The sequence below is a fragment of the Agrilus planipennis genome, unplaced genomic scaffold (genome assembly GCF_000699045.2).
Source record: "Agrilus planipennis isolate EAB-ADULT unplaced genomic scaffold, Apla_2.0 scaffold180, whole genome shotgun sequence".
In the NCBI taxonomy this organism is placed as follows: Eukaryota; Metazoa; Arthropoda; class Insecta; order Coleoptera; family Buprestidae; genus Agrilus; species Agrilus planipennis.
The window spans coordinates 339,948-364,495 of NW_020442427.1; the positions used below are offsets into that span (position 1 = coordinate 339,948).

Genomic DNA, 24,548 nt, shown 5'->3' on the forward strand with positions numbered 1-24,548 from the left:
TCGCCATTAAACTAACAAACGTATGAATAACTTTAATATTATTAGATAGATACAAATTGCAGATGCAGGGTCATCTGCTGGCTACAACTATTGCATCAAAACGTACACATTTATTAACACCTTCACTTAAAATTCATCTGCTCTCTTCACGTCTCCTTGTTCAGTTTCTCAGAAGCGGCTCATTATTCATTTTTAAGGACAACAATTAAGTAGTTATTTATAAAACTTTCACAATTTGGTGCACTTTATTGTTTAACAATATTCTTAAGTTTCACGTTTTCATTTAAGATTGAGATGCTTTAAAATCTTATCGATCCATACACTCATTTGATCTATCCAAAGAGGTTTCTTCATCATTACACACGTATCAATTACCATAGTCTTGAATTATTGTAAGACTAATAAGACAAGGTAAGCTTTTTTAATATTCTACCAATATGTATTCTCAGCACTGCCATCTCCAGTGCTTTGGTCAGCATATTCCCCGAAATTATTAATGTTTTTCATGCATTAGTAAATAATCTGGAATCATCTATATTGTGTATGGAATATGACAGTCAACCGAATGGGCAACACGTCATACGCAACAAGTCCACTCAATCTTAATTTGAGCACTATGCCTATTTTTAAATTAAATAAACAATATAGACTGATTGTTTTTATCAATACCAGAGTGTAGAATGATGAATTGGTACCGTAAATTATCTTGTATAGGCACATTTTGGATATTTCGGTCGTGTTGATTTCTAATTTTGAAGAAAGTAATCAAAAAAGTAGCCAGTCATGAAAATTTTAGAAGATAAGTTCGTTTAAGGTTACGTCTGCGTGATATGACACGTTATTATAACACCATCAAATATTTATGGTGGTAATAGTGGTCTTTTGGTCACGTTGATCTAAATTGTTGGACGAACGAGGGTGCCTCTAATCGAATGGTGAATAAATGATGAATTGGTGTGATTCAGTGCTTTTCGTTCGAATGAAAATCGCTTCTATTTCACTCAAATGTACACATGTTTATAAAGAAGAATGAAAATAAACGACCATATGTTCAATTTTACTTCATTTCCTATTTATATCATCATTCGTCAAATTAATAAATAATCTAAAACTTTCTAATAACCTACACTAATTGTAATTCACGTAGGTATAACATGTACCTGTGGTATGTGATGGGATTCTTCAATGTAAATTAATTAATAAAAAATCAATACATCAATAGGTTAAATACTAATTAACTAAATTCCACAATGAAAATGAAATAGATACATAGACTAAATGAAAATAAAATGTCAACCGTCAAACAGCACAGACTGTAATCTTTTTACCTATCCTTGGGACCATTTCTTATTTCGGGAATGGTGTTGACAACACTATTCTTTTTAATGTTGTTGTAAACGAACTTCAACTTATTTATGTGGATTTACTCCGTTGTTTGAAATTAAATCTAATAAATTAAAGAGTGGACAGAAACACGCTGTTCCAACTGTCGCGTCTTCTTTCTGTTCAATCGATGAACCTCTTCATCTGAAGCTGAACAACCCCTTCCAGTCTCTTTACTAGCTTTACTACCACTTCAGAGGTGTCTCCCGACAGGTTTTAATTCCCTATAGACTACTATCCATATTTTGTATGAATAGGTATCTATAGGTACCTGGGTACGTAGACCGCTACAAGGCCAGGACGGGTAGGTACTTTCTCAGTAAAAAATAATGAAAAGAAAGAAGCGCTTAGTTTTTTATCACCCACATTATTTAAAAAATAAATCAGTGCATCAATAGAAACCATAAAGTAAATTAAAAGTAAGTCAAAAAAAGAAGCAAGAAGAAGTGGATTCTCATTTTTAAATTAAAAGTTTTAAACTAAATATCTAATTTAAGAAGATTGTAACTATAATATCCAAGATTTGTTTTCTTTTTGTGGTTCATTGGTTGATCGGTTTGATGTAAATGACCTGTAATCGGCAATATAATTGCGACAACAGTGATGAACTCAACCTTGTGAATAAAATAATGGAATTCAATTTACATTTGTTACGGTTTTATGCTCAAGTACTCGTGTATGCGAAAAATCGTTAAATAAATCAACGATTGCGCTTTTTGCCATTAAATATTTTAATTCGAACGGCCATCTTTATTTTAATCCGTGGATAACTTAGTGGTAGAGTTGCGGCCGGCCGCGTTATTGAACTTCCATGTTGAAACGGAAGAAGAAACATTAAAGAACATAATACAACCCATTCGGTTACTCAAGCAGAAATATTGGAACAGTTATTCAATTTATATTATCTTCATCGCCGTGAAATCGACAATCCTATAAATCGGTTTCGAAATTATAATATTTAGAGTAATAATGTTTCTTTGAAGGAGCTACTTTAAGAACAGACAAAAACAGAGCATGGAGTAACTGCAGGTATGCATTGTATATGCAAAAAATACATTATTGCTGTCTTCTGTTCATCAATTCACACAATACAATCAGGTATCTATATGTATGAAGTCGAGTAAGTTATTATTGAACGTCTCTACTAGATTTTATCACATGCGTATAGGTCACCCTACATACATAGTGACAAAGAAGATTAGGTTTCTAGACGACATATACTGAAGCATTCTAGAAACTAGCCAGCCCCTATAAATAGTTGTCGCAAGATCGAGGAAGATTTAGTACGAGTCAGAGAGTTGGAGGCGATACAAAGCGAAGAAGTCACAAAGTGTTCATATAGTGGTAAATTGTTAACTAATTAATAACGGAAGTGTTAATTAGACAGCGATTAGTTAAATAAAGGTAGTAAAAGTACGAGCACGTGTATTGAAATACTTGTTTCCATATTACGTTTCACTTCAACATCGCCTCGCCAGAACAAATGAAAAATGAATTTTATTAAAGTGAATCGAAAAAGGTTCTTAAAAGTGTATATTTGGAGCACTGCTCCGTATGGATGTGAAACGTGGAATGGAGACACTACGGAAAAGAAAAAGATAGAAGCGCTTAGTGTTATAGGAAGATGTTAAAAATACTATGGATAGAAAATATTGGAAATTAGGAAAGGGAGAAAGAGTAGAAAAATAGAGGAAGCTACGGAAATGAATATGAAACTTTCTTAGACATGAAGGGATAGTTAGAGACATGTTAGAATCAGGAGCAGGGGTTAGAAGGAGCATATGTAAAACTAACTCTTAAAGTTAGTGTTCTAGTTTTGAAGAAATGCCAAATTGGATTAATGTAGGAAGAAGTGGAGTTGGGTGTTCAGCCAATCTTTGACAATAGATCTTATGATGGTGATGATGAAAGTTTATTTATAATCACATCCAGATCTAGTGATTCAGTCTAAAATGATGCTGTTCATTATCTAAATCAAAGGTTATAGTTATGGAAAGAGTCCGATGAAGTTGAAATAATCAAAAATTTGCGGAAGACCTAAATCATGTCGGCTCCTCCTGAATATGAAGATATATTCACGCCAAGAGCTATTTAAATTTGTAATTCATCTGCAAATGTATTGAATATCTGACTTTCAATGCGTTCATCTCCTCTTGACCATACATGAACTACAAAAATCAAAATGGAGCAACAACCAGGCAAAATCAATTTGAGAAGTTCCAACAATAGAAGCCAAGAATAAAAATATAAAAATATAATACTATTTATTGTTTAATGACAGTTCTAAACTGGTTTCAGATGCTCTATGTCTACCTATACCTACCCAGGGCAAACGTTAAATACACTCATGAGCATAAACGTTGGTATAACAAAATGTACCAGTGTCTGTCTGCTACAGATTTTAATAACAGTGACATCTCGCCTGACAACCCTCGAGTGTTGTCATGGTATTTTTACACTTACACATACACACATGCTACGGGATCTCATTTTACACTGCATTTTAATCCTCTTAACATATTATTCAGTTCAATTGGAACGGTCTGACTTCTCGGCATTTAAAACGATAACCGTGAAATGCGCCTTTGACAAAGGACTGATGGGACTCTTTTGCCGAGCGATTATTCGCTTTTTCGATTCGTTTTGTCTCCTTAAAGGATGCTGGATTATAACGGCTAAAACGACGTAAAATACAGTACCTTAGATGGGTTTCAAAAGTAGGTATGCCAACATACTTAATTTGGATGAAGGTGATGAAATGCTTTTCATAGGCGCAGTAAACAGAAGAGCGAGAAGACAAATGAAATTATTGCTACTGTAAAATTATTCCAGGAATTCCGTTAGTATCATCGACATAATCTAAACAAATCAAATCAAAAACAGTTAATGGAGTAAGTGAAAATGAACCATTGAATATACTTTGGTCAATGGTACAGACGTCCAAAACGTTATTTGCAAAATATGTTTTCAAATTTTATCAAACCATTGGATTGGAGTCATCAGGCTAGAACAATAACTGGTACATAAATTAAAGGACGTAGGGCAGACGGACAAACGCACTGACCGAAGCTATTACAAAGATTTCTGGTTGGCTGAGGAACTCTAAGGAGGTAGCGTTTTAAAGTAAGTAGTTACTTCAAACAAACCGAATCAAAATGAAAAGGATAGCTCCGAAAAGGAAGTGTAAGCACATATAGGTAGGTATAGAGGTCCGGGGTGTCAAGATTAACGTCACTTCCGTACAAAAGGGTTAAGCTTGAACCATTGTCATCGGATCGATTTCACGCCTTTACTAAGTGGTTTTTGTTGAAGGCGTCTAGCGGCCCAAGTCCCATTGGAAGTCGTTTAAGCGGAAAATATTTTTTCGAAAGCGACCAATTTCGGGTCAGGAAATTGCACTTATTGATGGCTGAAAAGCCCTGTCAACCGAACACTAGAACCGATATTATCGTCTATCACGTGAACAAGGCCACACGGCTGCTAGTCGTTTATCTTTCGACAATTAATTACTAAAAGCGCCTTAATCGATTTCCTTTCTTCTATAAGAGTTAATTATTATTAAACAAAAATTAAATGAACACAACTGTACCAAGTCTACAAGGAACTGCTGAAAGTGGAACAGAAAATGTGCGTAATAACTCATCGTTGTACGCATTTTTGTTAATTGATTTCCACGAGTAAATCGTACATTGAATTACAAACAACAAATTTAAACATTAGTGACTTTTTGCCACCTTCGACAAAATATATACTTTTGTAAATATTAAATGTAGTTTTCAAATAATTCCCGAAAGTTTTAACATCTATTATATTTTCTCGGAAGNAATCCGATTGAAAGGGGATTCGTCTCTTCGGCATCCAACCAATGCTGAAGCTCAGTACTACAAAAGGTCTGGAGGCCGCAGGTGGAAATCATAGGGAAGAGGAGTAGGCACATGCACCTCGACGGGTGAGCGTCATATGTCCACTCGGGTATCAAGCCTACTAAGTCTGGTAGGGATTAGATTGGTGTGCCGCTTATGCCAGAGGGTTCCAGGAGATTTTGCCCATCACCCAAGAGAAACTGGTGGTCGTGACTTTGGTCATCGTGAACGTATCCCATGAGGACATGGTGGATAAGCCGCAAAATAGGAATCATCATGTTAATCAAAATAAACCGGGGGTAACCCCACGTATGGCGATGTACTGCATGTATTATTATTATTTTGAAAAAGGAGCATTATAAACATTAGTGACTTTTTGCCACCTTCGACAAAATATATACTTTTGTAAATATTAAATGTAGTTTTCAAATAATTCCCGAAAGTTTTAACATCTATTATATTTTCTCGGAAGTAAGATTTGTAAGTGTGTTCAATTTCCACATTTCCAGTTTTCATCTACATGAATGTGCATGTATGTATGTACATATCTATTCATTGATTAAAGCCATAGTGGGCTTCGTGTGAATTTACCTCTTATATTTTCTTGCATGCATACATACATATAAATGAAACCGAGATGTCACCGTAGTCAGATGCTAAGGAGATTAGACGGGTCGAGTCGAATTGGACGAAGGAGATTCGATATAATCACGTCTCCGTTGACGTTTGAAGATGTCACGCCTTTTGTCGAGGTTCGGTCTTGCCGAAAATCACTACCGGTCGTCCTGAATGAGGTCTGTATAATATGGGATAGGTAGGAGTTTATAAAATATCAATTTATTCATTCCACTGGCACGACACTCATCATGATTCGTGTCTGAATATGTGGTTTCGGATCCATATGTACATGTATTATGTATCCAATGTAAGCTCAATTTATATGTATACTGCAAGTAAGGAGACGCATGAACAGAGAAAGAGAAGCCTGTATCGATTTACGAACAAGATATTAAATTTCCATCTCAATTGCTTACGAAATTAACGTTAGTACTAATAAACGTATTGGTCTTCGTGGGCTGTTGTATAGCGCATATATACCATTGGCATCCGCTTGCGGAATTCAGTTTGTGACTGTAATAAGAAACATATTTACTCAATTTGTGAATTAACCTTATAGTAGAGTCATTTGGTTCGAAAAATAGTGGTTACCTGGAAAGTTTTCCGGGAGTTTTGAAAATTGGTAATTTTATAGATTTTGATGTGCTCTTTCCGAATTTCGGCTTTGCCGCCTCGTATTTTTGCCGCTCGCGCCGCCATATTGGAAAGATGACGCCAAAAATCAGTTTTTTAACTACTCATTTTACGATAAAAACAGACAATTACCTACAATTTATGTATCTACCTTTTTTTCATAAAGTTAATAGTTTAGGCGTACGAGCGCCGCAAAGTGTACTCCAACACGCATTTTGGCCAAAAAAACTCATTTCCACACCACCTTGAGGTAGAGTAAGCGGCGCGTTTTTTTTATTGACGTGGTATCCCCACATTTTTTATCAAATAGACGACATAATTTTAATATGGATGACTTAGAAATACATTTACTTTTATATTGTTATAGTATATCTGAAGATAACGTTCGTTGGTTTTTTTTTGTTAGTTATACTATTGTAATTTAAACAAATACAAGTGTTAACAGAAATTCTTTGTGTTTTATTTAAAATTTAAATACATATTAATGCATATTTTGTGACGATTTTTAGCATATTTGCTATTTTTTACTGCATATATTCCGAACTCTACTGATGACTCAGGCTAAATATTTCTATTGAGCTCTACCAAAACACGCGTTGGAGTACACTTTGCGGCGCTTGTACGCCAAAACTATTGACTTTATGGAAAAAAGGTAGATACAAAAATTGTAGACAATTGTCCTTAGTTTCATTTTGTATACAACTGTTTTTATCGTAAAATGAGTTGGAAAGGAGATATTGCCAAAAAGCTGCATTTAGGCGTCATTTTTCCAATATGGCGGTGCGAGCGGCAAATATACGAGGTGGAAAAGTTGAAATTCGGAATGAGCACCTCAAAATCTATAAAATTACCAATTTTAAAAACTCTCGGAAAACTTTCCAGGCAAAACTACCAAATGACTGTACCATTAATTCGACTGTTTTTTCGTCGACTTACGTGATGAGATGGATCTCCATAAAAAGCTCCGAGGGTTCATTCTAAATCTTAGTGAAAGAACATTTAAAACCAAATCTGCAATGTTACAGACTACCTCTTGGTGCAGGTATCTGTGAATTCCTTGATGTAATACTCTTGATGTTGTAGGATGACTACCACGATTACTTTCCTTTTCCTTTGTTTAGAAAATGATTATATTAGGCATTGTACAATAATAAGCGCGGTTTATTTATTATCCTACACAAAAGGAAAAATACGAACGAAACGAACGAATAAGAATGAGAGGCATAAAAGAGTTGTAAAACAAAGAACGGGTCGGCTGTTGGGATCAGTTTATTTCAGCTGTTCGCGGAACTGAACAGCGAAAGCCGTTAACAATTTGTTCGCGTGTTCGGCGCGGTCATTTGAATATCGGGCAGAAATAATACAACGACCGTTTTGTAAGTTTTTAATCAGGCCTCGATCTAGGAATCGGGAGTTAGTGCTTTTAATTCGCTCTAATGAATAAAGGTTTCGTGCTGCGTGATTAGACCAGAACGAAGAACGTTTTCGAAAAACCTTTATTCCGATTGCGGCGTGCCACAGTCCGCTCGTCATAAATGCGATTTTGATTATAAAGTCCACGATCGACATTCGAATGGCTCATTGAAACAATGACTGTTTCAGGGAACTCTGATTGTTGTTCTAATGCCACCGTGACTCCGTCCGAATAATTAAGTTAATCGCGAGATAAATGGCATGCTAGATCCTTTTTTACCAAGGACCACCATTACCGTCTGGTATTTTTCGATTACGTGTGGCGACAAGAATTCAGCTGTAGTTTTTCATTAATTGCCTTTTAATTATACATTGCCCCAGGAGAACAACACAAAATACAAATAAAGATACCTAGACAAAGTTTTGGATATTGCAAATCGTGTTTTGCCGATCTCCTATGCTGAGTGTCTATATCAGACCAAGTAAACTCTGCAGTTCTCTAGTCAAGTGCTTCCGAATGCTTAATATTATTGAGCAGTACCGCATGCACTTGGCACTAATATCCGAGGTTAGCGGTAGCCAAAACACCTGATGTGTAACGTAAGCAGCCGTTTGAGGTGTCGGACTAGGCACTAATAGTGAGGCGATCCCTGCGGACAGACCACATAACGTTTACCTCTAAAACTGAGGTCACCCGCAACAGATTCACTAAATGAAGAATAAGGCCGGAATCTTAGTAAGAGATGTGATGTATCAATGATCAGGAGAAGGTGATGATCCCATGAACCCGAGATGGCTCATCAGTGCCAGAGTGGAAGTAATCCGATTGAAAGGGGATTCGTCTCTTCGGCATCCAACCAATGCTGAAGCTCAGTACTACAAAAGGTCTGGAGGCCGCAGGTGGAAATCATAGGGAAGAGGAGTAGGCACATGCACCTCGACGGGTGAGCGTCATATGTCCACTCGGGTATCAAGCCTACTAAGTCTGGTAGGGATTAGATTGGTGTGCCGCTTATGCCAGGAGGTTCTACGAGGATTTGCTCACCATCTAGAAGAAACGGGTAGCACCTCGACGGGTGAGCGTCATATGTCCACTCGGATATCAAGCCTACTAAGCCTGATAGAGATTTCTTAGGTGTGTCACTTGTCCCAGAGGGTTCCAGGAGATTTTGCCCATCACCCAAGAGAAACTGGTGGTCGTGACTTTGGTCATCGTGAACGTATCCCATGAGGACATGGTGGATAAGCCGCAAAATAGGAATCATCATGTTAATCAAAATAAACCGGGGGTAACCCCACGTATGGCGATGTACTGCATGTATTATTATTATTTTGAAAAAGGAGCATTATTATTATTATTATTACATAATAATTTTTAAATACATGTAGGTAAATATTTTAAATGTAAATAGATCTCCGGGAAATTACACAATTAGTGCCATGGTCCGTGTATGGAGAGTTTAAATGTCTACACATTAAAATGCTTCGCAATTACAGAAATGGCATGCCTCGGGAAATCGATTAGGAAAAACTTTAACGCTCAACCTCAACCATACGGCATGCTTCTATCTACTAACTGACGTAATTGTACGTTCCATGCTTAGGAAGACTGCAAAATATCCTGCATTACACATCATCTATTCAAATACTAAATAAGTGTGAAAATTATCAAACGGCAAAACTTGATACTTATTATAATAAGTAGTGATTAAGTGAGGTATTCCTTCAGAAACTTCAGTAAATACATGTTTCTACTGTTTCGTAATTCCTAGCCGTATATAGTCTCAAGAAGAATTAACTATTTTTAAGAATTAGATGTTAAATGGAATTGACTTTGGTACTCTATTTATATAATGAACGTTTCTTGCATGGATACTGTTTAGACGTTTGAAACATATTTTGTATATTTTATTCATAATTGTATATTTCTTTATTTGTAGGTATATGTTGTATTTGTATATTTGGTTATTTGTTTATTTGTAGGTATATTTGTTCATTTGTATATTTATTTCTTTGCTTATTTGTAGGTATATTTGGTCATTTGCACATTTGTTTCTTGGGTTATTTGTATCAATTGTTCAGTTTAACATTATTATTTGTAATTTCAAGAAACTGCCTTCAGCAACATTTCCAAATTATGTTCAATTCCTGCACTATTGTTGTGCAGGTACCAAAGAAACGTATACGATGTATTGTCTGTCCCGAAATCAGTACCATTCGGTATTTCCAGGGTTGGTAAGGTCACCACCCTAACAATAGCTGTACAGCTTGAACCAGTTTCGGCTGGCTCATTTCGTAGTAGGGATGACAATTTATATATTAAGAATTTGAGTAAATCGAGGGTAGATCATTCAAACGACACAGCATTATTATAAAAATCATATAGTAGATCAATCAAACGAGAGAGCATTATTATAAAAATCATATAGTATATCATTCAATCGAAAAAGCATATTATCATAATCATATACAGAATATCAATCGTCATACAGAATATCATCTTAGAACATTATCAATCGACACAATTCAAACAATCAATATTTTACAAGTTATCCGTAATCCTATAGTGTGCACTTGTAGCAAGTTAAATATAGTTATTTCTATTTCTGTGTGTTTTTTTTACCATCGAGTGCACTGGTCCTTCGAGAAGTTTTTCTATGTGGTACAGCAGTACACCGACGATTGTAATATTTTTTTACATCGTCACATCACGCAACAGATACTGATGAAAAAAACATCGTTTGTGTAGTCCACTAACAGGGCGCAACCCCCTTTTGGCAGGATTGAGTGATGCCGATGAATGGAAAAATCTCAAATATGGTGTCAACTCGTTTGGATATTGTAGTGATTAATGAATAAACATAAATTGAGTCATTCCACTGCGTACATACTGCTTGTAAGAATAATCAACGATAACATGCAATTTTATGAGCTCTTGAACATATTTCGTAATGGTATGGTACAAGGTGGACATTTTGCCGTTCTAATAGAGCGGTAATTTCTGCACAACATCTAGAGGCTTGGTTGGTATCAAGAGACCCGTGACAGCAAGGCAGGTCATTCGGAGTCTGCCGATTTATTCCACTTGCTTAAGCTTGTTAATGGCATAATTATTAAAGTTCATGTTTGAGTCGTTAGTTTATCTTAAATCATCAAAACGCAATAACACGCGGATACCACGCAACGGGCGATAATTCAGTTGTGACAACCTACTACTGTGGCATTTTCACCGTAATTAACAACCATTAATTCGGCCTACGTATTTGTGTAGCTGCGCTGACTGCGTCGATCAGGAGGCTTTTGTTCATTGGTCACAATCGCTATCAGATTAACTCCACTGCTGCACAAGCTCTCGGGGTAAAATGAACCAAATTTTTTGCATATCTTAGACCCAAATGCCGAGTGAAACAATCGTCCATAACGCATTGTGATTTCTCAGAATTATCCAAAAGGCAACGTGGTACTTGTAAGACCAAACACAATTCGTTATGGCAAATTAAAAAAGGCCACAGTGTGCTGTGGATTTTTAAATATTTAACAATAATAATAAAGGAGGAATGCCAATCAGAACGCTCTGTGACATTTCCTGATCAAATATTTAAAGAATTTCACTACCAACTTGAAGCTGTAAGTTTTTTAAGTTTGTCAGAGTGCATTGTGTTTGTTTCAAGATGTGTCTTCATATAAAGCTTGCATTGTGGTTGAATCCTGAAAGCCATAATGCGTAGCGATCAATTGATTTCTTCATTGAAGTCCTCGATCTTTGAAAATAACAATACATAAAGTATCATTGAAACAGTATATACAGAAGCTGAACTGAAAAGGGTTTCGAGTCCTGTAGGAATATTGTGCAAGCGTTCTAATATATTTTTATTTTGTTTAAAAGAACTCCTTTTAAAAAATACAGTACTACAGATGGCGTTACCGCGCCATTTGTGGTATTTTCTAAAACGCGCTGTTAAGACAGCAGGTAAAATTTGGTCTGTGTTCTGTCAGAGCTGTTTGCGACGCGCTGATGAAATCCAAAAAGATCGAAATCGCGATCCGCGTCTGGCAGTTTCGATAGAATACAGACCAATTCGAATTATTTTATTCGATTATGGTAACGTGTCTATCACGTTGCGGTGAGCTACGCCGGGATTCGTTTCAGCAAGTAGATATCTATATATTTAAATGGACCTTGTTGGAGCATATGTAATCCTAAAATGTAGCATCGTACTACAGATGGCGTTTACCGCGCCATTTGTGGTATTTTCTAAAACGCACTGTTAAGGCAGCAGGTAAACGTTGGTCTGTGTTCTACCGGAGCTGTCTGCGACGCGCTGATGAGATCCATAAAGATCGAAATCGCAATCCGCGTGTGGCAGTTTCGACAAAATACAGACCACTTCGAATTATTTTATTCAACTCCTTTTATACTTGAGTCTGTATATTTTGAAGAGTATACATATATGTAATTTAGATTTCTTCTGTCAAACGTTTTAATTGGAAAGGACATAATTAAACAAAAACGTTGTCTCGTGTATTATCTAACTATTGGACTCATCTGTCATACATATCTCACTAACTTCTGTAGAATTCGATTATGGTATCAATTACAACTTATAATTCTGACAATTGTACAACGCGGTATAAATTGATGGAAGACTTCGCGTTAATATTCCAGCATGCAACACACGATGTACAGATTGTGAAGACTGATTGAGCATTAATGAAGGAGAAGCAGTTTAAGTATTTAATCTCGTCACTTGCCCTCGGGCGTTCACGTATGTAAATAAGGACGTCAAGCGCTTCTTAAAAGGATTAGTTTAACTGTTGGTTAATTAGGATCATCTATGATACGGTTTCCGTTCACACCTCCACCAAATCGTTACCAACCTTAAGGAATGATTGAAGTTCTTAATTAGTGTGTCCTATCAAATTGATGAGGGCTCTTTAATACTGTAAGTAATTGTAAATTAGTTCGATTCCCATCTAAATAAGTGCCTACTTGTTAATTTGATAATTTCTACGGTTGTGCAAAATCTTTGAAGATTATATCTATGAACGTGTTTTTTAATGCAAGTATTAGGATTCTAAAGTCAAAAAGAGTTTGAAATTATGATCATCTTCATCATCATAAGGTCTTACTGAAGGCACCTTCACTTCTTCCTATCTTCAGTCAAACTTCGCATTTCTCAAAATTGGACCACTCAAAGAGATTGAGATTGTCACGTGGTTTGTAATTCAGCATAGAAATAAAAATTGATCATTAGATCTTTCTTCCTCTACTTGTTTTATATTATCTACGAGACCTTACTTGGTGTCAAATTTTGTTTTTGGGCCAATGGAGGGAACTTCATAATTAGGTTTTGATGATTTTGATTAGTCAGTGAAACGATAGATAGTCAACAAGGTTATTCGTAGAAAATACTACAAATGGCGTGGTGAGCGCCATCTGTAATACGATGCTACATTTGAGGATTACATATGCTCCAACAAGGTCCATTTAAAAATATGGATATCTACTTGTTGAAATGAATCTCGGCGTAGCTCACCTCAACGTGATAGGCAGTTACCATAATCGAACAAAATAATTCGAAGTGGTCTGTATTCTGTCGAAACTCCCAGACGCGGATCGCGATTTCGATCTTTTTGGATCTCATCAGCGCGTCGCAGGTAGCTCCGACAGAGCACAGACCAACCTTTACCTGCTGTCTTAACAGCGCGTTTTAGAAAATACTACAAATGGCGTGGTGAGCGCCATCTGTAGTACGATGCTACATTTGAGGATTACATATGCTCCAACAAGGTCCATTTAAAAATATGGATATCTACTTGTTGAAACGAAAGGTTATTCGTCAAAAACAATATCGACTAGATGACAACTAATATGGAGAAAGATTATAATGATGCACGAGTCAAATACATGTCTAAGGGAAGTTGAAGACATTGTCTTGGTTTTGAGGAAGTAGATACATATGTCAAAAATAGTCCCATATACAAATTGTGAAGATTCTTCTATTAATTGTAACAATCATTTTTAAGATTGATTTGTACAGACTACGACGTCATTGTCACACGCGATCTATCATTAATTTTACTATATTAACAACTCCTTTGACTTTAACCTTGGTAAATAAAGATAAATATCTAATTTTAGGTAGTAAAATTCCATTTTCCTCAAAGTAGCCGCTGCTAATTTCCTTGACCCTGTAGACTGCTTTGCATTTACTACTACCAGCCATTGTATTGGCGTCGAGACGACTGAAGAAGCGTCAGCTACTTTATCAAAACACCGATGCGTCAGCCAATCAGAGGCGCAAGTGTAACGAAGATAGCGTTCGTCGTGGCGGCCGGCGTCGTTGTCCACTTTGAAGGTCGATAACTTCGCAAACGTCGCAGGGATGCTGCGTGGTGTTCACGCCCCAATTCGGCACGTCTGTTGTTATTAACGTTATCACCGCCCCCTTATTGCACTGTCTTAGTTTTAGCTTGACTATTGGATTTGTTGTAATAATAATAAAAGACGCATTGCAATCTTTGTCATTTCACGTTTTTCTGCAGCGAAAGTTTATTCTAATTACTTTTTTTTTTTAAATTAGAAAATATGAAATGTCCATTTTAATAATATTTTAATTAATTGCAACCAATTAAATACATGCGCTATAAAAAAAGTTAATTAGCACACGTTTTTTAAAGGCATCTAGTTTCTATTAGGCAAAAAATTAATTATAATGTAAAATTGCACTAATTAAACTTTATTTAATTTAATTGCGTCCATACAAAAAAGGAAATTTAATTTAAAAAGAAAATATAAGTAACCAATTTGGCAACTTTGAAAGAGCCTAAAATGAGTCAAATTAACCACTAAGGTTGTCATTTCCAATTTTTTTTCGCAGTTCCTTTTTGCGATAAATGACTTCTTTTATGATGTTTCATTCAAATCTCTGCATGCTGTGTTCAATGTGAAGAACTCTTTTTGTTGTGATAGGCATACTTCCTCATCATCCTTCAACCAACAGGTTGGACACGCGCCTCCACTTCTTCCTAGCTTGAACCAATGTTTGTATCTCTTGAAAACTAGAGCAACCTAATCTAGGTGTTAAATTTCACAGGCAGATATTCGGGAACTTACTATTGTAAGTGGAATATCAGCACACGCGTTAAATTAATAAGGCGTGTTGTTTAATTCTTTGGTGGAAGGTAGAAAAAAATAGAACTCTTGCAGCGAAGTCAACTTAATTATATATTTACAAATATGTACAGACTATCTCCAACTAATGATTCATTATGATTGTATTGTACAAGTGCTTGTCTTCTTATATCTACAACTTAAACTAGGAGGAAAACACCAAGGGTGTGGCTAGTTTCACCATTGGTGATTAATCCTTTCAAAACAATTCGGTGTAAATTTAGAAGGCGGGCTTTCAACTTAAAATTTTGGAAAGAGGGAAGTTTACAATCTGAGAAAATATCGGCACATCAAGAAATCAACTAACGGTACTTTTAACCGTTAGGCTCATAAAAAAACACCCCATAATAAAACTGAAACTAAATTGGAATCGTAAAGGATCCTTCTTCAACCGTTACTTCTATAAACTAATTTAAATATTGTACCGATGAATCTAAGGGTAAAGATCGAAATCGCAATCCGCGTCTGGCAGTTTCGATAGAATACAGACCACTTCGAATTATTTTATTCCATTATGGNTACCTCTATAAACTAATTTAAACATTGTACCGATGCATCTAAGGGTCTACTACCAAATAAACACCATACCGCCTTGTAAATTTGCAAACATTCTAAAAATTGTATGCAGGAATTTTATGGCCTGCAAAACGAAGAACGGTCTCTGAACACTAGGTTTACCTCTGAACTCCTGTTTTTGCATCAAATATCCCTCTAACTGCCCTTCATGTCTCAGAATACCTCCTCCATTGTAAAGACAATTAAAACACCTTTAAAATAATATGCCACTAAACCCCCGCTTCAAGACTCCTCGCTTTAGGGGGAATGGTTTTACGTACACGAATCAAAAGCCTATTGAAGGTAAAATTGACCTGTTTCCGAGATGTCCGATAAGAAAATTGTACTTGAAAGTTTTCCAAATGGAAAAGGTTTTAAATGCGTCACCCTATATATCATTTTGATCTCGTCTGGGTCAATACAATCGAGTGACAACAGTCCGTCTACCATTTAGCCGGTTTGTGCGAGGCATTCGAGGTGTCGCTAATGGTGCGCTCCCCTATAATGGGACAATTACATTATTAGGAGTTCGCGTGCGACACGCTCGGCGCCGCGGCGCGTCCGTCTCGAACTCCGTTCCCTCCCGTTCACTTATTAGTTCTGATCATTACCTATTTCTTAGTACAATTATTCAAGAACATTCTTAGATTAGAGCGCTCGATAGTTTCTCGCCTGTGATTTCACGAAACGCGTTTTATTAAAGAGAACCGTCAAGAATGAGCGATAAATCAAGTTAATTGTTGTACTGTATTGTTGTGGACGAGGGTTGTTCTCGCCTTTCCGCTACCGACGTCATTCTGAATTGACATCGGCAATTTCCGTCAAAGTGCAAATGTACTCTAATAATAATCGCTCTCTTTCAGTGAGTGTGTAGTCTGTAAGTCAAAGTAGCGCACTAACGAACATGTCATAAATATAGCATAAAAGCTATTGTTCAATCATTGTATTGTTGTTAATCTTTGTTTCGGAAAGAACGGTGCCTATAAAGATCCATAGATAAAGTGTAAGCAATTTTTTGTCTAGTTTCTAGTGAACAATTTTTGTCAATCGTCTGTCCTGTATATATTGATAGTAGAAGATCAAAATAAAAGGGAATGGTAAAGAACCGGGCAAATATCCTGACAGACAAATCTTGAAAATGAAAAATAGATTTAGCTCGAGAATGTTTTATACGTCGGAAACGTGAGGGGCATCGGGTCTCGCAAAGTGGATAAGTTTGTTGGGTTTGTTGGAACGACCTTATGTTCCGTGAACTCGATGCTGTAACGTTCCCTCGGGAAAAAGGCAAGCATGCCAACCAGCAACTACAAGAAGCACGGAACGCAGAAAAGGAAGCATTTAACTATAACGCGAGTGTACAATATTTATTGAAAAACGTTTCAATTTGGTTTCTTTGTAAATGCAAGTATTTGAAATAAATACAAGAAATAACCTAAACGTCTAAATTTTTTTAAGAAGTTTTGGATCCATAACTAATTCCTTCCTTCAATGAAGACACGATAGACTTCTTAGTGTTGAAAAAATGAGAAAAGTCCAATACATACAGCATCTAGTGTCTGTATGAAGAAGTTTTAGATCCATAATCATAATCTTTTCTCAATGAAGAGGCGATAGACTTCTTTGGATTGAGAAGTATGAGAAGTCCATTATATGCAGCATCTGATATAAAGGACTATATAAAGAAGAAGTTCTGTACCCATAATCATAACCTTCTTTCAATGAAGAGATGATAGACTTCTTTGGGTTGAAAAGTATGAGAAGTTCAGTAAGTACAACTTCTGGTATATAGAACCGTATGAGGAAGAAGTTCTGGTCCCCTAAATAATAATAATCTTCTTCGCCATCTGGTGTAAAGACCGTATGAAGAAGAGATTCTGAATCCATAATTATAATCTCATTTCAATGATAAGACGATAGATTTCTTTGGGTTGAAAAGTGCGAGAAGTCCAGTAAGTACAGCATCTGGTATAAAAAACCAAAGGAAGAAGAAGTTCTGGAACCATAATCATAGTCTTCTTTCAATAAAGAGACGATAGACTTCTTTGTGTTGAAAAGTGCGAGAAATCCAGTACCTACAGCAACTGGTATAAAAAGCCATAGGAAGAAGAAGTTCCGGACCCACAATCAAAATCCTCTTCCAATGAAGAGACGATACACTTCTTTGGGTTGAAAAGTGTGAGAAGTCCAGTACGTACAGCATCTGGTATAAAGGACCGTAGAAAGAATGTCCATAATCATAATCTTCTTTCAGTATAGAGGCGACAGACTTGCTTGAGTTGAAAACGTAAGAGAATCCAATACATACACCATCTGGTACAAAGGACCGTATGGAGGATGCTTCGAAGGAGCTTGTGCTATTTTCGAAAAGGTGCATAATTCACTAACGCCAGTGCAACACAGGAATGAGCTACGACTTGTGCATAGGTGATGTGGGTACGCTGTGGTGGGCGCTGAACACTGTAAAGTACTTAATTTGAACAAACGGTTGATAAAGAAACGTTAAGATAGGTCGGGCAATTGTGAAATCACTCTTTTAAATAACTCTTGGCACTCGTGTTATCTTGAACACCGATTTAATTTTAAATCGATTTGAAAATGCTACATGGTCGGCTGTTAGGTCGGACGCGATAAGGTACCGGAGGTGTGAACAAACGGCCTACTACTCAGTCATAAGGACCACCAAGGGTACTTACCACGTTGCAGCGTTGACTCAGTCGACATTCCACTCGCTCGCTTGCAAACGTTTTCCTTATTCCGTGGGTGAATCGAGAGAAATATTAGTTTGTCAAGTTTCAAAGGAACGACACCACACCGTTCGTCCTCACACCTTCGATCACGTCACCAAAAAAGAATTAACCTAACACCTCAGAAATTGATAAACTTTACAAACCATTCTTTACATCAGGAACTACGAAATTGTACTCACAAATTTTTGTACTACGTGTTGATAAAGAGCTTCGTTTGCATGTCGGGTAACATCTCTTTCAAAACGGGAAGTCTAGATATCTATTATTTATTTGAGATCCAAGTCAGGTAGTAGCTGCTATCTATAAATAGCGATGAATTGGTGTTGTACAAATCTTACTTCTTCTGATATTTTCCTAGTCCTGGTTGTTATAGATCCTAACTTCAATTTTATTTTGCACTGTATGCATAATTGTTCAAGACTTTTGTTGTCTCCTCACTCTTCATTCTCTATCCTAATTCTTTTCTAATTTTGCTATTTTTGATGCGCATATTTCGGAAAGACCTCTCTATATTAAGATATTGAGAAAAAGCCATTTAACCAGTCCACGATTCGAACCCGCGACCTTTCGAATGCTAGTCAAGTATGTTGACAGTATGCCATTAACGAAGCACGAATTGATTTGTTATAATTTTCTCTAAATTTATACATTCGATTGTGTGTATTTGATAAGGTCAAAATCAGATGAATTTCAGGCAATGTATAGTTAATTAGAAGACTCGAAAGCCTTGCTGTTTTCATGTTGACGTTTGTTTGTAATTTGTTTCAGGTCAAACCAGTGAAGAATCATTAAATTCATCAAAAACATCAAACGGCCCTCTTAGTAAAAAGCAGAGAAAAGCAAGAACAGCGTTTACAGATTTACAATTGCAAACGTTAGAGAAAAGTTTCGAACGACAAAAATACCTCAGCGTCCAAGACAGGATGGAACTAGCTGCTAAACTGAGTCTTACAGATACACAAGTAAAAACGTGGTACCAAAATAGACGGTGAGTGTTTATATTTCTTTTATAAATGTGTCCTTTTGTACTTAGTAACATTTCAAGTAACCTAACAGTCGTGTAATCGTTAGTTTGTATAATTAAGTACCAGTTTCTGTTAAGTGTTTATAATGGGATGTTTGCGCATATATTAGCACTTTTCTCAAGCAAAAAAGAAACCTAACAATCGGCTTCTTTATTCTATTAACGGTGTTCTAAAACTATTTCGTGACGATTATTACAGCTATTACCATCACCAGTCGTTTCATTAACCGCTAAAATAAGAACAAAGTGTTGCACACAATGTGTATGACTATTCTAAAAAAAAAACACAGAAAACGTTGGCTAATTAATATAAAAACAAAAAAGTTGCTAATTAAAACCCAACGCTGCGGAAACAATGAATTTATTGCATTCTCGTTAATACAGAATACATATCTCATCAATTATTATTAGCTTAACCAATTACTAAAAATGGCGTTATCCTTAATTACTGTAATAAATATACCCCCAATACACAGTGAATGCCAAAAAAATTTACTTGCAATTGAATATGCGTTGCCAAAATACGAATAAATTTCTGCAGACTAAGCCAGCAGCAGAAGAATGTTTTTATGGAAAATAAAATGAAATGTGTTAATTAAAGCAAAAATCTGTTGCAATTTTCACGCTTGATACCGTCGCGTGTGTGTCTAGAGCTATTAAGGATGAAGCAACACCAATTTTTTGTAGTACTAATAAGACATTTACTGATGGTGGCGTCGTTAGAAAATCAAGATGCATCCTATAAACGAGTCCGCACTTTCTCGATAATAGACATTGCAGAAATTATGCTAAAGACATTCATAACCACTCATTTCGATTAAAATATTCAGAAATTACAAAATGTTTAAGAGAATAATGAGGAAATGGTGTAAAATATCGTTTTAATAAATTAAAACAAACGATATTATGAAGCAGAAATAATAATTGTAAAATTAGAAGGTTAAAATGTTATACAGAATTTGTTGTTCACCCAAAACCGTAACGGTTACATCTTCATGTAGGTTTTACCATTCGTTATTGCTCACTGTGTTCTCTATGGGAACATAAAGATCAATAGGTTGTACTTTTGTGAATCCGGAAAATAAACATGTACAGGTCTGACGAAGGAAGCTGGCGAGCGGTCGCGCAGGTACTTGCCCATCTATGACCTATTTGGGTAAGTCACTTGGAACCGATACACAAATAAGCTTTCAGTAGGCGTAAATTATAGTATTAATACAGATAGGACAGTAGCGTACTAGAAAATAATGTAAAAACATGACTTGCTTTTGTTTTATAGTTAGTTTTCACATTAATTCTCATCATGGGAATCTCTATCACTGTCACCATCATCAACAATTAGTTCTTCTGTTTGTCTGTCTATTACTTGCTCATTGATCCCTGTTTTTAAATATTTAATGTACGCCCCTGATAGGAATACTGAAGAATCAGGGCTGCAATCTTTATACCTACAACTGCCTCCTTTTGCCACCGCGCATCCACGCCATTTTAAAATTTCCGCCAGCTTCCAGCGTCAGGCCTGTACAAATGCTACTAAAACTGATTTCCTTCGAGGTGGTGAATTCGTATCTATCTTATATTATTGGGAACGTTCAAAAAGAATTAAGGGTTTTCTAGCAGATTTTTCATCGTGGTGTACAATGACGGTATAAACTTTTGTCAGACATTTTTAAAAGGTGAAGGAATTAACTTTGGTGTGATAATTACTATAGTTACGTATTGTTACATGCTCTTAAATCATGGTAGAAAGATTAACAAGAAGCTGTAAGGCAAGTCTTATAAAAGTAGGCAAACCCTCTGCTTCTTTTTTAAGGAAAGCTCCATCAGAATCATTATAATGACTTGTGCTTACACCATATTGTATAAAATTTTTGATGATCGACTGTTGTGTAGTAGAGTGTAACGTAGCTATTAGTCCAAATTTGAATAGAAAGACAAAAAGTGCTTCGCTGAGTATCAAACTTGTAACCTCAAATGCTACTGGCCATCATCAATCGTGGTATTTATTTAGGTAAACGAACTGCAAACGGTCTCGTCAACGAAAAACGTTTAGTCTGGACGCTTCAAATTTTACGGTGTAATTTTATTCAAGTTCCATTGGACACACGTTTGGGCCACCTTCATCATCAGATATTATACTATTTAAACAAAAAGTTCATGGACCTCTTACGTGTATGTAAAACAGAAGCATGTTGTTGTTGTTGTTGTTTTTTGACGGTGGTGGTTGAGCTTTTTGCTTGTCAAGTTTACCTACCTGGTTTACTTTGGACGTCACCGCCGGACGATTTTGGTTTCATGGAATATAATCCGCTTGATTGATTTAATTCGTCGACGAAGAGAAAGAAAACGGATTTACATGATCATCTTAAAGAAATGCTTCCAATTTTTATCAGTAATTGTTGTAAATTAAGCAGATGTTCATAAATTGAGAAAGGAAGAACCCCAAACTGTTGTCTGGTTCTCATTATCATCATAAGGTCGTCAGTCCTAAGACTGGTTGTACACGCACCTCCACTCTTTCCTATCCTGAGCTAATCTTCGCATTTCCTTAAAACTAGAACAACCCATATCCTTGACTAAGGTACAGGCGCCAATGAAGGCCCACTTAATTTCAAAACCTCGTAAAATGTTGCAGATAAGTAAAGTAAAAAAAAACATAATGGAAGTTGTTATATATTTATTTGAGAAACAAGATATCTAAAAAAGTAGTAAAGCTTTTGGCATTTTAACACAAATGTAAACACTTTTTAGAAGCTTGGTATTGGGCTATCTTGGGAAGCTGGTCGCTCAAGATGGCCCGAAAAATATTAATGAATATATATGCATTATAAACAATTAAACATTTTTAACATAAAACATGAAAATAAACACACATCCTTCTCATAACATTATTCATAAAAGTTAAAAAACTCAACCAAAAATTTAAATGTGGGCTATCTTAAATCTATCAAAATGAAAATCAACTAAAAAATAAAAACAAAATACTAAATAAAATAACATTTAAGTTTGCGATCAACTTTGAAAGTTACTTATCAAAAATAAAAATAAATCAGGTATTTTTTATATATTTTTTTTAATGTCATTCATAGGTGGGCTATCTAAGGAATACTGAAAATTAACTTTGAGATCAATCAAAATATACTTAATTAATTAAAACAAATTAGACGCTACTGTCTTTAACTGAGTGTGTACACTTTTAAAAAACTTAAAAAAATCTCAATTTACTTAATAACTTTATCCTTAATCAGAACTTAAATCTAAGAAGGCCCGGGCTATGTTTGGGAATTGTATTATGGGCCATGATAGAAAATTACACTCGGATTGAGTATAATATCATAAAAATACGAAAAAGGAAATAAAATAATAACACACCTATAAGTCGCTGACAAATAGATTAAATATAAATTTTCACAGTTTAGAGCAACGAGATTTGTTTTGAATTTGTAAATTTTCAAAATGATTTAGATAATGGAGGAAATTTAAAATGTTTCGAATAATCATAACCGTATTTTTTTAAAAGTTTGCTATCTTAGGAGCCGGGCCATCTTCGGCGACACTACCTTATTTCCAACAGTAATCTAATGTAGGTCTACCTAAAACCCCTCCTAACTTCCGTTTCTGCCTCTAGTTCTATCGTACTTACTTCAAAATACTTGACCACATTCGTCAGTGGAACTCGTAAATGAGAAGAAATCGTTTGCTAAGGATATAAAAAAATATGTATTTAAATAATCCATTAATACAATTTAATGAATTTCTACAAAACGCTTACTGCTCGTAAAATTAAATGACATCCGCAATCCGCAGTGCCTTTTTTCGCTGCTCGTTCCATCGTTCCCCCTATAATGTTCGATACTTATTGTCAACTTGCCCCGCATCCTTTCCTTTGACGAAAAGATCTTTAATTGGTTCGATTGGCGACGGTCTTTTTTTGTCATGAACAAAGTAAACAATCGCCAGCGTTACAATGCTGTCACGGTAACGTTTAGATACAAAACGACGAAGACAATTCAGAGGTGAAGTGGAAAGAAGAGACGATGAGAAAAAAAAAACAACGCCGAAGAAGAAGACGTGAATGTAATTGTTTCGGGTTTTTACGGACGCGTTCGCTCTAAAATCACTTGTGTAAACATATTTAACTAAAAACAAACATGGACGGGGTTCCGTCGGAAGCAAAAAGCTAAACGCTTCGGAATTTCAATTTACTCGTATAAAGGACGGCGAACTACTGAGTCATTCCAATTTTAAACACTTTAATACACTTCATTGCGATCAGTTTCACGACTTAAACATCTCGGTTAGGAATATTTAAATGACCGGGACCGTGGCAAATCGAAAAACGTTAAGAAAACCATCTAATTGTGAGTTACTTGAACTTCAGATCACCACCAACCATCTTCATCTCACTACTAAATGATATTCTTCTCCTTGTTCTAACAGATTGACATGGACATAGGTTTAGTTTCCATTACAACACTTGTTGAAACTTTTAAAATTGAATGTACCTAAATGATCATATATTTTCAACTCTAACCAAGCTTTTCTAACAGAAACGTTAATGGGATGCGAATGTGTCAGGCATGTGCTAATTAATAGTCAACAACATGTAAATACATCAAGGATCTATGTGTAAAACATCATTGATGTATACAGGTATGTCTGAAACTACCGAGCGGCATGGCCGAGAGGTTAAGACCATTGCTTAGCATTCGGGAGGACGCCGGTTAGATTCCGGGTATCTGCCTTGGTCCAACTTTTTCTGTGGTTTCCTTGGATCTCTTAAGCAAATGCTGGGGCAGTAATATTCCACAGATAATCTTTCAGTCTCTTCTGTCTTCATTTCGTCCGTCTCAACTTTCTCACCCGAACCACCAGCTACCCCTTCCCACGATTCCTGAAAGCAGGCTAAAAAGAGCCATCCGGCGTAGTCCGGAGGGACTGCCCGCCCACCAGCATTGCTGGCTGGTGGGAATGAAATACCCAAAAGTTTTATTTTTGTCTAAAACTGTATTAAAGAATTTGACCCTCCTGGTGAGATACAGGTACCAGGACTTAAGAAAATGAGGATTTTCGTTTTTGTCATTTGCTAGGGATCCATAAAAATACTGTAACTATGCTCTATATGTGCTATATATATA

General features: G+C 36.0%; 1 protein-coding gene across 1 annotated transcript in view; it reads left to right on the plus strand.

The window, feature by feature from the left end:
* The window catches only part of LOC108740573 (homeobox protein B-H1-like), a 46,956-nt gene that overhangs the window by 9,321 nt on the left and 13,087 nt on the right, over positions 1–24,548 (plus strand). The window contains exon 2 of the mRNA XM_018474933.1: positions 19,155–19,374. Coding sequence (XP_018330435.1) covers positions 19,155–19,374 — 220 coding nt within the window. The remainder of the gene's footprint in view (positions 1–19,154; positions 19,375–24,548) is intronic.